The sequence below is a fragment of the Sciurus vulgaris genome (assembly GCF_902686455.1).
Source record: "Sciurus vulgaris genome assembly, chromosome: 1".
Taxonomy (NCBI): domain Eukaryota; kingdom Metazoa; phylum Chordata; class Mammalia; order Rodentia; family Sciuridae; genus Sciurus; species Sciurus vulgaris.
The window spans coordinates 177,358,048-177,374,624 of NC_136461.1; the positions used below are offsets into that span (position 1 = coordinate 177,358,048).

A 16,577-nucleotide genomic window follows, 5' to 3' on the forward strand; every position below is an offset into this window, starting at 1 on the left:
AGAGGGGTTTCGAAAAGGACACCATCAACCAGAGATCAAGAATGAATACTCAAAAGTGAACGTCTACCTCTGAATGTTGGTTAACTTCCCTGACTGAGCCTCCTCGCAGGCTTCACCTGTGGCTCCTGACCACAGCCACGCCTCCCCGCTCTCAGGCTTGCTCTGCGCAGTCGGCGCAGCCGGGAGAGGGTCCCGGCGGGCAGAGCGGCTGCGGCAGGAGGGGCGGGTCTGGGTCTGGCCCGCCCCGCGGGCTCGGGGTGGGGGCACCGGCCTATTACGGGATGGAAACTCCGGCTGTCCAGGGGGCGGGAGGAAAAAGAAGGGAGGTCGGCGCGCGGTGAAAGGCGCATTGATGCAGCCTGCGGCGGCCTCGGAGCACAGCAGGGCCAGACGCTGACCGGGTCCTGGCTTCCGCGGTCTCCTTCTCCGCCTCTGCCTCCTGCTCGGCAGGGTCCAGCCGCCAGCGCCATGCACCCCCCGGGCCGCGCCACCTCCCCGCAGCGGGGACTCGGCCTCCTGCTGTTGCTGCTGCTGCTGCAGCTGCCCGCACCGTCTAGCGCCTCTGAGACCCCCAAGGGGAAGCAGAAGGCGCTGATCCGGCAGAGGGAGGTGGTGGACCTGGTGAGTTTTGGGAACCCGGCCGGGTCTGCAGCGATACAAGAGGGGGCAGTGGGCACGGCGAGGATGTCCGTCCAGCTGTCGGGGAGAGGGTGCTGAACAGCTGTGTGTTATGTATCCTGTGTTCCCCTGGGTGTCCCGCTTTGTCTGGGTCTATGCACAAGGAAAGACCTGGGATATGCGTTTAGTGGAGTCTTGGAACTGGAGGGGAGACCAAAACCAGAGGCTATCATGGGGCGGAGGTGCGACGTGGGTCGGTGGAACGCTGTGTACTCCAGGGAGTCGCCCAGTAATTTCTGGTCTCAGGGGAGGCCACCCTTGGGAGGGGTGAAGAAGGTTAGGGCGTCAATGAGAGTAGAATAAGGACCTTGGGTAGGTAGAAGTGGGCTGGAAAAGACCCTGGACGGCTGATTCCCTGGGCCAGGGCCTTGCAACGTGTCCTTTGTTGGGGCTGTTGGCCACGTCTTCCTGAAGGAAAGAATAACAACCCCCACTAAGCATCTGTCCAACTCTTTGTAACTTGAAGATTATGAGTCACATTGGGTCATCTTCCTGGGGAGTATAGGCTGCAATTTACTCTGCTGGACAACCACAGCTGGGGCCAGGAAAGGTTCAGAGGGTTTAGGCCGAAAGGGCAAATGAAGGGTCCCAGCATGGACCCTTCGATGATCCATTTCATTTGCTCTGTTTAGATTAGATGGGCAGCCTATTCTTCAGCCTGTGGCCACCAGGTAAGAAGGAGCATCACGGTGGTGCTAAGGGAGAAGACCCTTTCCAGAAGCACAAATAAGTAGCCCAGGGGCTTTCTGAGGGGTCAATCTGAGGGAAGGTCAGTTTGCTTAAAGCCCTTTCCCTGTAAAAGTCAACAAACCCAGCGGGGGTGGGGAGGCAGTGTCCTGTGGCTAGGGCAAGTCTTTTACAGATAAAGGGGGCCCTTGGCACATCATAAACTTCAACCCTTAGACCAGCTTCTTTTGTAGATAAATATGGTTGACAGGCTCAGCAGGACACAAGACCGGAGCCATTTATTGATTTTTTTTTTTTTAATTTCAAATTTGTTAAACTGCCATTCTAAACTGAGCTAATAAGCTCCCTGGCAGCCAGTTCTAAGCTGGATTCAACATTGCTGGAAAAAATTCCTGCCGTTTCACCCAGCACTTTTTGGTGATAGGGTGTGTAATTTTGCTCCACAAAAGCAGACTATGTGTTCAGGACTACAGTTCTATTTTAAATGTCTAAATTGTTAAAACTGTACCAAATGACTGTGGTTCGTGTGTAGTTTGCATTTTATGAATGTGTAATTATGATCACAAAATACCCCTCCTCCCCATAAAGCTAGCAATTTTTCCCCTTCTAAGGATTTACAGTGCCTGTGGTTTCCCACAACTCTAGCCCAACTTGGAAAAGCTTATTGTGCAGCCAGGCTCAGGTGCATCCTGTGGCTTGGGTTTGGTTTTGGTGATAGAAAAAGTCCACACAGTCATTAAGGTTTCAACAGATTCTGTAAAGCAACTTCTTTGTATAGGATCTTTCAAAGCCTTCCTTTCAAGTTTCCACCAAGTTCTGCCCCCTGGTGGCTAGTGAAAGAAAATGGGGGTGGGGTAAGTTTGAGCTTCCTAGTTGACATTTTTCATTCTACAGACATTTTTTGAGATTTTTTTTTTTTTTTGCCGTGCTGGGGATTGAACCCAGGACCTTGTGCTTGCGAGGCAAACACTACCAACTGATCTGTATACATTTTTTGAGATTCTAAACAGTGTTGGGCTAGCAGTTTAAGGTGGATAAAGACAAAAATAATACCTGTGGAACCAAATCCAATAAAGTTATGTGGTCTCTGAAATGCAATTTTTACATGCAAACATAGTACTACTGACATTTTGGGCCAGGTAATTCCTCATTGTGGGGACATCCTGTGCATCGGTAGGTAGCATGGTTAAAAGCATCTCTGACCTTTACCCACTAGATTCTGTTGGTAATCTCCCCACACAAATTGTAGCAAACCAGAATGTCTGTAGACATTGCCAAGTGTCTCCTGGGGGACAAAACTGTACCCAGTTGAGAATCATTGATAATATGGAAAAATAATCCTTAAACTATGTAGCATCTTGCCATGAGGAGAATAACAGTGGGGGTGGGGGGGAGAATACCAAAAGAAATTTTATTGTTTCTTCCTTCACACTTTAAATCTATGTGGATATATAGATATATATGCATATGTATATGTATATATAGGTATATATATGTATGTATATATATATATATATGCCAGTGAAAGTGAATGAAATTAAAATGAAAATTAATTCTATCATATGCCAAACCTTTAAAACAGTTTTTATTTTGGCATGTCTTCAAATATTTTTGCAATTTTAAAATACTTTTGTTACTATTTCTCTGAGAGTAAATAAATAATAGTGTCTTTTTTCTTTCTTTTCTTTCTTTCTTTATTTGGTCTTATAGTAGGGAAAATGGCAATATCTAAATCATAAAATATCATGGACCAAAACAAAATCAAGTTGGTGTTGTAAGAAGCAAATTGGTTAGCAAACAGTTTAGTCGGATCCTTCCTAGATAGTGTTATTTTGGATTTTATAATCTGATCATGCCCAATCCCAGACTACAAGGGTAAAAGATAAGCTTTGAAATTATCTTAATATGTAAGGAATGTTGGATTTGTTCTCAATGAATAGTATATTTATATAGAATTATAGTATTGTACAATTTATACAAATAGTGAAAATGATAAAGATTATCATCTTTAATGATAATATTATCATTATGCATTATGCATTAAATGGATGCATTGAGTTTTGGTAAGTCTAATGAGTGGTACTCCTGTTCCCATGTGAACTAATTCAGGGGTAGGCACAGGAATTGGAAAGATGAAGCTCAAAATATCACCTTTGCTCTGTGGCTCACATGTGCTAGCTGTGGGTTTGCTAATGCGCTTTCCTCAAATCTAGAAGTGGTCAAGGTAGAGTCTGGTCAAGGAAGTGGATATATCTGCCCTGAGTCACCGCCTCATACTAGTCTTTGGGGGGTTAGGATGATAATGGCTGGCATGTGTTCCAAGCATTGTTCTAAGCACATTTTATATGTGATGCACTTAAATCTTATATACACCCTACAAAACAGGAATCTTTGTTATTATCCCCATTTCACAGATAAGGAAACAGGCACAGAAATGTTGAGTAACTGGCCCTATCTCACATAGCTAATAAGGGGTGGAGCCAGGATTAAAATCCAGAGAAACTGGCTTTAAAATCCATGTATTCAAACTCTACAAAATACTCCCCACCACATACACATAAACAACTGCCACAGAACATAGAGAATCCTAGTCCTTACACACCGTTTGATACATTTAACTAGGTTACTTACTTCTCTTTGGGGAGGCAGGGTGGGTTGGAGACCAGAAGTGTTACCCTGGTACTGCTTCCTACATATAAAAATGGTTCAGAGGGTTCAGGCCAGAAGGGTAAGTGAAGGGTCCCAGCACGGACCCTTCAGCAAGTTGGAGGACATGTGTATCCAACATAGAGTTTACCAGTACAAGGTAATTATTGACTGCTAAGATTTTATTTTACAATTCTGTCCCTAGCAATTCATTATAGGGAAATAATTCATAAGAAAAAGCTATATGGGTGAAGATTTTGATTATAATATTAATGACAGGAAAAACTAGAAATACACTAAATATCCAAAGATGGTACACTGTTTGCATGAAACTGTAAGAGTATGATTATGAAGTCCAAGTCCTTTTATAACCTCTATAAGGTTAGAAGATAAAAGAATATGATATTATATCTATCTGGGAATACAGCTATTGAAAATACTGTGTGCTTTAATGAGCAGTGGAAAGAAACAGGCAAATGAAAAAAATTTTGCCTCCTTTTTGATTTGCACACATGTGTGCATATGTGTGTATGAAGTTTGTGCAATAAAAATATGAAGGAAATTGCAATATTTTAGAAATAACTTTAAAAAGAGTTATCTATAATAACTCACCTAGAACATGGACAAGTGGTTTGAAGGGATTCAAATAAATGCAGTTTAATCATATTGAGTCTTTGAATCTTAAGTGATGAGAGTTATTTTATTTTCCCCTTTCCTTTCCTGCTGTAGTACAATGGAATGTGTTTACAAGGACCAGCAGGGGTGCCTGGTCGAGATGGGAGTCCTGGGGCTAATGGCATTCCAGGTACCCCTGGGATCCCAGGTCGAGATGGATTCAAAGGAGAAAAGGGGGAATGCCTGAGGGAAACCTTTGAGGAGTCCTGGACCCCTAACTACAAGCAGTGTTCATGGAGTTCCCTGAATTATGGCATAGATCTTGGGAAAATTGCTGTAAGTAAAGTCTGAATTACTTTCAAGATGAAGCAAACTTAAGGGTTTTATATTTGAGAGTTAATTTTCTAGTAGATTTTATTTTTTTTAAACCAAAAGACTTTTTTTTTAAAAGATAAGGAGTAGGTAACATGTAATTTTTAACTTAATGAGAAACTTGATAACATTTCAGTTAATTTCATAAAAGTATTTTTAAGACAAATCACCATAATATTTAAAATGTCACTCTTATTTTTTTTTTAATGCAAGCAAAAAAAGGAGAACATAGGTTTGGATAGTAAGCAAATTTCTAGTCTTGTCATAAAGTGATTTTATATTTAAATCAGTCGAAGATATTCTGCTGTGGCCTCAGACCTAAAAACAGAAGAAGTTTCCAAGAATTACCACATGATAAGAATTGTCTGCAAATGGAAAGTCCATTGGTATTTGTCCTTATTCCAGGTAGTATGCTCAGCTTAAAATTGCTAAAGAGAAGTGAAATGGATCAAATGGAGTTTATTACAACCATTTAAAATTATTTTGCAATGTTTTATGTGTGCATAGGGGGATTACTCAAAATAGCATGTCTGATGTCTGACAATGCATTTTGATCACATTCAGTTGTCTTTTTTACTAGGGCTTGAACTCAGGGATGCTTTACTACTGAGCTACATCCTCAGCCCTTTTCAAGATTTTTTATTTGAGGCAGGGTCTCTATAAATTGCTGAGGCTGGCCTTGAACTTGTGATCCTCCTACCTCAGCCTCCCAAGTCACTGAGATTATAGACATGCGCCATCATACCCTGCATGATTCAGTCACTTTGATTAGGTTTGCTTCAAAAGTAATTGGGATGGAACAGAGTTGAAATTGGTACTGTTTTATAAATCATCATCTTTTGTTGACCACAATACTTCCTGATTTTAACTACTACTACCACTACCAAAAAGAAGAGATTTTATCTTTATTAATTATTAGAGTTCTTAACCAGCAATCTACACATTATCCCTGTTCCTCATCTCAGACTTTCTACTGTATTCTATAAAAAGAGTTTGAGACTGACTTCATTTTCTATGATAGAAGTTCCATCTAACTGCCATAGTGTTGGCGACTATGAGCTTTTCTCTGTTCATATGTAATTCTTTCTTAGAAAGTATTTTTTTCAAATGTCACCTCATTATGTAAACATCTGATGTTGATAAAATGCTCACTGATTTAGAGTTGCTCATCACAAGTTGTTGAGTTTTTTCTAATAGCTATCCCAATGGATGCTGTATTACTAATATGTTTTTGAGTGCTTTTGGTAGTAGTCAGAATGATTTCGGGATCTTTTAAAAACTACTTGATTTCTTCAAGTAACAGATGATAGGACCATAAGCCAAAACACTAATTTTGCAAAGACCAATTAGAGGGAAAAAAATAAATCTCGAACTTATTATTGTGTCATAGAGGTAAAGTTTAATGCTTTCCCCCCTCATGCTGCTTGCTGTTGCTCAAAATGAGAGATTAAGACAGAGATGTATGGACAGCACTAGCCTAGAATGCAAGTTCCCTGAAGGCAGGGATTCTATTTTGTTAACTGCTATATCCATACCAGCTAGCACGTAGTTGGTGCTTAGTGTTTTTTTGAATAGAAAAAGGAAAGTACATAAAATGGTTGGTTGAAAATACTGAAGACGAGCTGTTTTTGGTAAATCTGAAAAATACATTTAATGGAGTGAATTCTATGAAAGCCATTGTTTGATTTTCTTAGAGTTCTTATATCAAAGTCTATCTCAAAAGGAATCTCCCTTTGTAAAAGTTAAGCTTTTTAAATATGTTGGAGAGAAGGTTAGTTAAGTAAAATTCACAGTGTAATTTCAAAGTCTCTTTTAATGAACAGGGACAGTGTTAATCAAATTCTATTTTTCTGCTTGTGGCAGGAGTGTACATTTACAAAGATGCGTTCCAACAGTGCTCTGCGAGTTTTGTTCAGTGGCTCGCTTCGACTGAAGTGCAGGAACGCATGCTGTCAGCGTTGGTACTTCACATTCAATGGAGCTGAATGTTCAGGACCTCTTCCCATTGAAGCCATCATTTATTTGGACCAAGGAAGCCCTGAACTGAATTCAACAATTAATATTCACCGTACTTCTTCTGGTATGTAAAATAGTGACATCACCTCAGATCTGTCATGGTTTTAACTGAGTTTCACTATCCTGTTAAGTCACTAACCTGCTATAAAGGGATATCTAGTAAATTTGCGGTTTATGATTCTCCATCCTGGGGTGCACTTCAAAATTACACATGGATTTTTTTTAAAAAATGTATGGATGCATGGGTCTCATCTCTGACCAACTGACTCATAATCTCTAGGGTAAGACCCCAGCACCAGTATTTTTCAAAAGATTCCCTAGTGATTCTTATGTGCCCTAGGGTTGAAGAATCAATGACGAGTTAGCTGCGATGGCAGAATAGCTAGTTGTTTCATAGAGCATTGGTTTTGATTCTCAAACTTAAGTTACATACTGGGCTTACCTGGGTAACTTGGAAAAATCCTATGCATGGAAGTGTGATCTCATGGGTGTAGATGCAGCCACCTAGGGAATAGAACTTCCAAATAGTGTCCAGTTATTCTAATATTAAGTCAAGGTTGAAAACAACTAGGGGCTGGGGAGATAGCTCAGTCGGTAGAGTGCTTGCCTTGTAAGCACAAGGCCCTGGGTTCCATCCCCAGCACCCCCCCCCCCCCCCCCCCCCGCAAAAAAAAGAAAAGAAAAGAAAACAACTAGCTTAGATTGATATAGGAGACAGACTCATTTCTCTGCCTGCTCTTTAAAGGGGTGGATACTGTCTGCTGAATTTGTGCAAGAGAGTATTTCTACATTGTTTCTGCATTCTGTTTCTACCTAGTATGACAGAAAAGACATTCATTAAACCAGTGGTCACTTAGGCTGTTGGGGGGAAACAGTTTGTTTTATTTTAAGGTTTATGTAGGGAATGTTTAGAAAATACCAAAATACAGAAGGGTTAAAAAAGAAAAAACAACTATTAACCTCATCACCCAGAGATAGCACCATTGGCCATTTGGGTTTTGAGGTTTACTGTGGAGGTGGTAACCATGACAGCACATGGCTGGGAGAATCAGAAAATGACACATAATGTTGGCTTCATGTCCCTGATTTCTTACTCATCTGCTTAAAAATGGCTAAGGGAAAAGAGATCCCCCACTGTTAACCAGAAGAATTAGTATTTCAGGTTTTTTTTTTTTTTTTTTTTTTTTGGCAGTGCTGAGGATTGAACCCAGGGCCTTGTGCTTATGAGGCAAGCACTCTACCAACTGAGCTGTATCCCCAGTCCTAGTATTTCAGTATTCTTTAGAGATTGAAGTCAGATACTTATCCATAAGACATCAGAGGCATTGCTTCCACTTTTTCTCAGGACATAAAGATATTTTGACCCCCTCTCTTTGCATATCAAGAAGGCCTAGGGAAATTGAGCATCTTACCCATGATAGTAGAATTATTTTGAGAAAAGCGGAAACCAGTCTCCTAGCCCTCTTTTTGATTAGACTAAAAGGCTTCTTCATTAAGTCCTTACTTAAAACATGTGATGGATAGAAAGAAGTGCTTCCTATCTGAGAGGCAGCCTCTGAAACAAGAAAAAAATTAGATACAAAATATAAAATTCCATTTGGAAGTGATATGTTTAGACAGTTGTTGATATAAGCAACTGACTTTCTATGATATATCTTCAAGGTATGAATTAATGCCTTGCTAGAAAGTCTAAGGCCTAGGATCTTTGATCATATAAATTATTTAACAAAGCATTTCTCAAACGTTATGTGGAAACAATTATGATCAATTTGGTGGCATGTCCAAGTAATTTGCTGTTAATAAGAGTTTGTAACAATGTGAATTAAAAGTTATCTCTATAATAAAATCACTTTCCCTTGCATACTGAAATTCTTTCTTGAGGGAAAGGGAAGCAGGTGCACTTAAAGACAGCACATCAGAGGAAGACTTAAAGCCTTGGATATGCCCGTGGGAGTTTGACCAACCTTTGATTGTCATCTGTTACCAGAGTCAAAATAGATCAAGATCGCCCAATCCTACATATTTTAGGAGCTTAACTATCTATGCTACATTAATTTTCACAGCAAAAATTTTAAGTTTACTCATTCAACAAACAATGTTTGGTTTGCTAAAGATGATGAAATGACCATTTGACTTTCCCCATGTGAGGCTGATGCTAGACCCAAGCTTGTCTGGCTTCCTGAGGCTGTGGGAGGAAGTAAACAACTTTCTGGGCCGTGGATGTCAAGGTCTTGGAAAAACAGGAGTATTGCTGGGCATTTTCACCTGGTGCAGTTCTGAGAACACCAGATTGCATGGTGCTTAGTTCTCCCAACTTTAGAAAAGGCCTGAACCAGAGTGGGTTACCTGGATTCTGACGGACTGCCCTAGATGTGCTGATGTAGCAACTGATGGAAGCAGATTGCTTCGGACCTACATCCCCGAGGCTGCTGGAATGTACTAACCAGTCATATGAAAGCACTAACCTCGAATAGAAAACCTAACCAGTTACTACACTACTTTTATGCAGGATTCATTGTCTTACTAAAGAATCTGCCAACCTACAGTTCTTCTTCCCCTTTCACAAAGACATATCTTTGGGTTGGGGAGATAGCTCAGTCGGTAGAGTGCTTTGCCTTGCAAGCACAAGGCCCTGGGTTCGATCCCCAGCACCAAAAAAAAAAGACATATCTTTGCCTGTTATAATGACCACTGCTGGAATTTTGTTTTCCTTTTAGATATAGGTGAAGACCCTAAGATAGAATGCTAGTTGTGAAAAAGTCCAGAGGACATGCAAAAAGGTGCTTACATTATAAAGCATGAGATCAGAAAGGGAATGGGGTTTTTTGTTTTGTTTTAAAGTAATTATTTTTTTTTGTTTATTCTTTTAAATTTGTTCTAATTAGTTATACATGACAGTAAAATGCATTTTGACATATCATACATAAATGGAGTATAACTTCTCATTTTTCTGGTTGTACATGATGTAGAATTACACGTCATGTAATCATATGTGCACATAGAGCAATAATGTCTGATTCATTCCATTGTCTTTCCTACCTGCTACCCCTCCCCTCCCTTCATTCCTGTCTAATCCAAACTAACTCTATTCTTCCCCAGCCCATCCCCACCCTTATTGTGAATTAGCATCCCCATATCAGAGAAAACATTCGACTTTTGTTTCTTGGGATTGGTTTATTTCACTTAGCATGATATTCTCCAACTCCATCCATTTACCAACAAATGCCATCATTTCATTCTTCTTTAAGGCTGAGTAATATTCCATCATGTATATATGCCACATTTATTTATTTGTCTATTCATCTTTTGAAGAACACCTAGGTTGGTTCCACAGTTTAGCTATTGTGAATTGAGCTGCTATAAACATTGATGTGGCTACATCATTGTAGTAGGCTGCTTTTAAGTCCTTTGGGTATGAAAGGAGGAGTGGGATAGCTGGGTCAAATGGTGGTTCCATTCCAAGTTTTCTTAGGAATACCCATACTGCTTTCCATAGTGGTTGCACCAACTTGCAGTTCCACCAACAATGTATGGGTGTACATTTTCCCACACATCCTCAACAACACTTACCGTTGCTTGTATTCTTCTTCTTCTTTTCTTTTTTTTTTTTTTTTTCAGTGCTGGGAATTGAACCCGGGGCCTGTGCTTGCAAGGCAAGCACTCTACCAACTGAGCTATATCCCCAGCCCAGTTGCTTCTATTCTTGATAATTGCCATTCTGACTAGAGTGAGATGAAATCTCAATGAAGTTTTAATTTGCATTTCTCTAATTGCTAGAGATAAACATTTTTTCATATATTTGTTGACCATTTGTATGTCAGATCCTTAGCCCATTTATTGATTGGGTTTTTTTTTTCTTGATGTTAAATTTTTTGAGTTCTTTTTATGTCCTGGAGATTAATGCTTTGAGGTACATATGGTAAAGATTTTCTCCCATTCTGTCGGTTCTCTCTTCGTTATTGTTTCCTTTGCTATGAAGAAGCGTGTTAGCTTGATTCCATCACATTTATTGATTCTTGATTTTACTTCTTGTGCTTTAGGTGTCTTGTTAAAGAAGTCAGTTCCTAAGCCAACATGGTGGAGATTTGAGCCTACTTTTTCTTCTGTTAGCCACAGGGTCTCTGTTCTAGTGCCTAAGTTCTTGATTCGGTTTGAGTTGATTTTTGTGCAGAGTGAGAGATAGGAATTTCATTTCATTTCGCTACATATAGATTTCTAGTTTTCCCAGCACCATTTGTTGAAGAGGCTATCTTTTCTCCAATGTATGTTTTTGGCACCTTTGTCTAGTATGAGATAACAGTATTTATGTGTGTTTGTCTGTGTCTTCTAATCTGTACCACTGGTCTACATGTCTGTTTTGGTGCTAATACCATGCCATTTTTGTTACTTTGTCTCTGTAGTATACTTTAAGGTCTGATATTGTGATACCTCCTACTTCACTTTTCTTGCTAAGGATTGCTTTGGCTAATCTGGGTCTCTTATTTTTCTAAATGAATTTCATGATTGCTTTTTCTATTTCTATGAAGAATGTCACTGGGATTTTAATACAAATTGCATTAAATCTGTGTAGTGCTTTTGGTAGTATGGCCATTTTGACAATGTTAATTCTGCCTGTCCAGGAGCATGGGAGATCTTTCCATCTTCTAAGGTCTTCTTCAATTCTTTTCTTTAGTGTTCTGTAGTTTTAATTGAAGAGGTCTTTTACCTCTTTTGTTAGATTGATTCCCAAGTATTTTATTTTTTGTTAGATTCCCAAATATATTTTTTGAGGCTACTGTGAATGGGATAGTTTTCCTAATTTCTCTTTCAGTGGATTCATCACTGAACTATAGGAATACATTTGATTTATGGGTGTTAATTTTATATCCTGCTTCTTTGCTGAATTCATTTATTAGTTCTAGAAGTTTTCTGGTGGAATTTTTGGATCTTCTAAATATAGAATCATGTCATCAGCAATAGTGATAGTTGAGTTCTTCTTTTCCTATTTGTATTCCTTTAATTTATTTCTACTAATTACTCTGGCTAGAGTTTCCAGGACTGTTGAATAAAAGTGGTGAAAGAGGGCAGCCCTGTTTTGTTCCAGTTCTTAGAGGGAATGCTTTTTCTATATCTAGAATGATGTTGGCCTTGGGTTTAGCATACATAGCTTTTATAACGTTAAGGTATGTTCCTACTATTCCTAATTTTTCTAGTGTTTTGAACATGAAGAGGAGCTGTATTTTGTCAAATGCTCTTTCTGCATCTACTGAGATGATCATATGGTTCTTGTCTTTCAGTTTATTGATGTGATGAATTATGTATGTTGATTTCCATATGTTCAACCAACCTTGCATCCCTGGGATGAACCCCACTTGACCATGGTGCACTATCTTTTAAATATGTTTTTGTATGCGATTTACCAGAATTTTATTGAGAAATTTTCATCTATGTTTATCAGGGATATTGGTCTAAAGTTTTCTTTCCTTGATATATCTTTGTCAGGTTTCGGTATCAGGGTGATACTAGCATCATAGAATGAGTTTGGAAGGGTTCCCTCTTCTTCTATTTCATGGAATAATTTGAGGAATATTGGTATTAATACTTACAAGAAATTATAAGGAAAGTCTGTATAAAATGGGATTCCCAGATTGAAGGGCTGGTATAATGATTATGCTAGAATTTCTTTTAATATAAAAGTCTTTTCTTATACTTGAGTAGCAAGTACTGTACAGGTAAGTGTTGGGAAGGGGTTTCTTAAGTTTTTTAAAAAGACTTGTATATTTTGGTTCAGACCTCTTCCAAAGTTGGGAAGACTTGACTTTTAAAAGTATAGACTTCCTTTGTTTAGTAAATAAATTACTTTTTGGTTTTAGGCTATCTCTGTCAGTAAATAAATTCTGGTTTTATGATTGAAACCTGTAAGAAAAGTACCTATTATGCTTGTATCACAAAACAGCTAAGCATATATCTCTTTAAAGTATTTATGTACCAAGAAAATAAAAATACACAACTTTATTATGAAACCCTTATTCAGATATAAGAATTTGTAATTAGCTTTATATTAAACAGGAGTATAATCTAGCTTTCTAAAGTAAACACAAAGTGAATGTTTTGCTCTCATTTCTGAAGATGTTAACTGTCATCTGTTTTGCAGTGGAAGGACTCTGCGAAGGAATTGGTGCTGGCTTAGTGGACGTTGCTATCTGGGTTGGTACTTGTTCAGATTACCCGAAAGGAGATGCTTCTACTGGATGGAATTCAGTGTCTCGCATCATTATTGAAGAACTACCCAAATAAATCCTTTAATTTTTCATTCCCTACCTCCTTTTTTTTTTTTTTAATCATACCTTTGGTTCATTTAAATGATATTTAAAAAACATTTAAAAATGTTTTCATATTTGAGTGAAAACAAAGCTAAAAATGTTTACAGACCAAAGTGTGATTTCACACTGTTTTAAAACCTAGTATTATCCATTTTGTTTCAATCAAAATGGTTTCAGGATTTTTGGGGTTGATTAGAATACTTTCTTCCTACTCACATTCTCTGAACCTTTAGTTTGGAATTTCATTGTGGTCTTTAGTTTTTCCTATTCTGTTAGCATAGCCTTTTTAAAAAAACACAAAAGTTACAAGTTTTGTACAAGTTGTAAATGTTTAAAATTGTTTTATATCTGTTAAATAAAACACTTCAAACAAATTTCTTTAAACTAGTTGCCATTAAAATTGAACTTTCTAGTACTTTATATCTGAAGAGTTAAGTATAAATCTAATTTTGTATTTATTCATTTAACACTTTATGAATTTCAGTACATGTATGTATGGTGCCATTCTTGAGGGATACAAAGAGAAAAGGATGTCTGTTAGGAAATTACAACCGAACTTTAAGAATTTGTTTATTTAACAAACAGTAAAAAGACATGAACTCTGACCTCAAGTTGCTTACCCTTTGGTAGAAAGGATCAGACATATACAAAAAGAAAAGTGTTGAAGGGGTAGTGTAGGTCAAAACAAGAAAGATCAGAAAGAATTCATGGAGGCTCGATAGGTGTTAGACTGATGAACTCTTGAACTGGAATTATTAGCATGAACTAATAAAATACTAAGCAAAGCTAGAAAACAGTAAGGACATAATTTTTTAGTCTTGTACTCAGAAGGCCTTGGAATAACGATCAGTCTAGTGACATCAGATTGGGATCCCAACATACCATTTGCTACTAAAAGGATCTTTGAAAAATGGGTGATTTGGGGGCAGGAAATATATAAATCTGGGTCTGGAACACTTTGTTATACTTGAAAATAAGGCAACTATGAAAGACAACCTAAAAAGCTTTTAAAGAGCCAGCTTGAACTGGTTCCACTGGCAAAGGTGACATGATTTGAGCATGAATAAAAATAATAATTGCAATGGCTTGAAACTTATTAAACATGTTTCAGTGCATATGTTTATATTAAAATAAATTTCACTGGTCAACTTAATAGGATACCAGCAAACAACTTGTTACTTTGAAAATTGGTAAATAGAACTAAACATTTATTCTGTCACCATTTTATGAACTATAACCAAATTGTTGATGAAAGGGAATTTCTCTTTATAGAAATACATATACACATACACACAGTATTATGTATCTTATAGTAATATCATACATTGCTATTAACTAATAAGTGAAGAGTGATAACAGTACCTTTTTCCAATTCTTTAGGAATGAAGGGATCTAACGAAGTTCATCAATGACTGATAACATTCCTAAAATAGTTAAGTGCCTTCTAATAAAATTACATGGCACCACCCAGGAAGTACTCTTTCCAAGAAACAATCAAACCCAGATCTGCTTTTACCTCCATATCTAATCATTAGTTGTAGGAAATACAGGAGATAAAAGAACATGTTCATTGACACCAGAGGTATAATCAGCAAAATTCAGACTGTAGGAAACTTGAAACACAACTTGGCTTTTTCAACAAATAAATTGCAAGAAAATTTTTAAAAAACACGTATTAAGAGACGTAAGATTACAACAACCAATTAAAATGCTTGGGCTTATTTGGACAGATTAAAGCAAACCATAAACACAAAACAAAAATGAAGGTTTCCTTGAGATAACTGACATTTGAACATTAACTAGGTATTTAATGGTATTAAAAATTGTTATTGAGATACAGTAATGGCATTATAGTTATTTTAAAATAATGTTTGCTGAAGAAAAAGTGATAATGTCTGAAATATACTTAAAAATAATCTGGAAAGGGGAAGTAAGAGAGTCTGGATAAAATAATATTAAAGATAGGTAGATATTAACCAAAAAAATTTGACAAAGGGCAGGGGTTAAAAACATTTTGGGTGGAGATAAAGAACATTGTAAGATTCTAGGATAGGAAATCGTGTTTACAGAACAGTGGGTTGAGCTTAAGGCATGTGCGTAGGAAAAATAAGAGATAAATTTGGTAAAGGAGGTTGAGAAAATACTGTGGAAGTCAATACCTGATTTGTCTGTAGAACAGTAGAAAGCTATTGACAGTTTGGACAGAAAAACATAGTTAGGCACAGTAGTGCACACCTATAATTCCAGCAACCTGGGGAGGCTTAAGGCAGGAGGATTGCAATTTCAAGGCCAGCTTCAGCATCTTAGCAAGCCCTTGCCACAAAATAAAAATAAGTAAGTAAATAAAAAGCACCCAGATGTAGCTCAGCTATAAAGCACCATTGGGTTCAATCCCTAGTACCAAACAAACAAAAACACAGCTGAGTGAAAAAAATGAAAATTAGAGGTCCAAAAACTGAAGGAAGGCTAGATTAAGAGGCTATAGACAACAAAACGTCAAACCCACAAACAAAAAATGGGCAAAAGAAAGAAATGAGTAGGTATTACTCTAAAGATACAAACACATGAAAAAGACACTAAACATCATTAGCCATTATGAGACTGCAAATTAAAATCATAATGAGATAACCACTTTAAACCCACTAGGATGGCTATAATAAAAAACTGGAAAATAAATGTTGATAAGGGTGTGAGAAACCAGAACTCTTGATACATTGCTAGTGGGAATATAAAATGGTACAAATGAGAAACAGTTTGGTGGTTCCTCAATGTTAAATGTAGAATTACCATATAACCCAGTAATTTCTATTCTTAGATATATAATCAAAAGAACTAAAAACAGGTTTACAAACAAAAACTTGAACATGAATCTTCATAGCAGCATCATTCACAATAGCCAAAAGGTTCAAACAACCCAAATGTTCATCAAATTAAAAAAATAAAAATGTTTTCATTGTATGAATACAATGAAATATTATTCAGCCATAAAAAGGAATGGATTGCTGAGACAAACAACATGGATGAATCTAAAAACAAACTAAACAGAGGAAACCATGTTACAGCAGATTGGTGCTTGGACGCTAAGGAAGGAAGAATGGGGAGCAACTGTTCACTAAGTACAGGATTTCCTTTTAGAGGTGATGAAAATGTTCTAGAACTACGTAGTGGTAATGGTTACATAATGTTATGAATGCACTAAATGCGTAGACTTTAAAGTGAAGAAAATGGCAAGCTTATAGCATATACATTATCCACGGGGGG

The 16,577-nt window shown here is 37.7% G+C and overlaps 1 protein-coding gene across 1 annotated transcript; it reads left to right on the forward strand.

Annotated features, from left to right (window-relative positions):
* The first annotated feature begins 256 nt into the window (after positions 1–256).
* On the forward strand, positions 257–16,577 carry CTHRC1 (collagen triple helix repeat containing 1). The gene is made up of 4 exons (XM_079108614.1): positions 257–621; positions 4,741–4,962; positions 6,862–7,078; positions 13,148–16,577. Exons 1-4 carry the CDS (start codon positions 469–471, stop codon positions 13,288–13,290), a joined length of 735 nt encoding a protein of 244 aa, XP_078964740.1. The 5' UTR covers positions 257–468; the 3' UTR covers positions 13,291–16,577.

Coding starts and splice junctions, on each gene's coding strand:
- CTHRC1 (XM_079108614.1), top strand. CDS start 469: ATGCACCCCCCGGGCCGCGCCACCTCCCCGCAGCGGGGACTCGGCCTC. Junction 622..4,740: donor AGAGGGAGGTGGTGGACCTG/GTGAGTTTTGGG, acceptor TTCCTGCTGTAG/TACAATGGAATGTGTTTACA. Junction 7,079..13,147: donor TATTCACCGTACTTCTTCTG/GTATGTAAAATA, acceptor TCTGTTTTGCAG/TGGAAGGACTCTGCGAAGGA.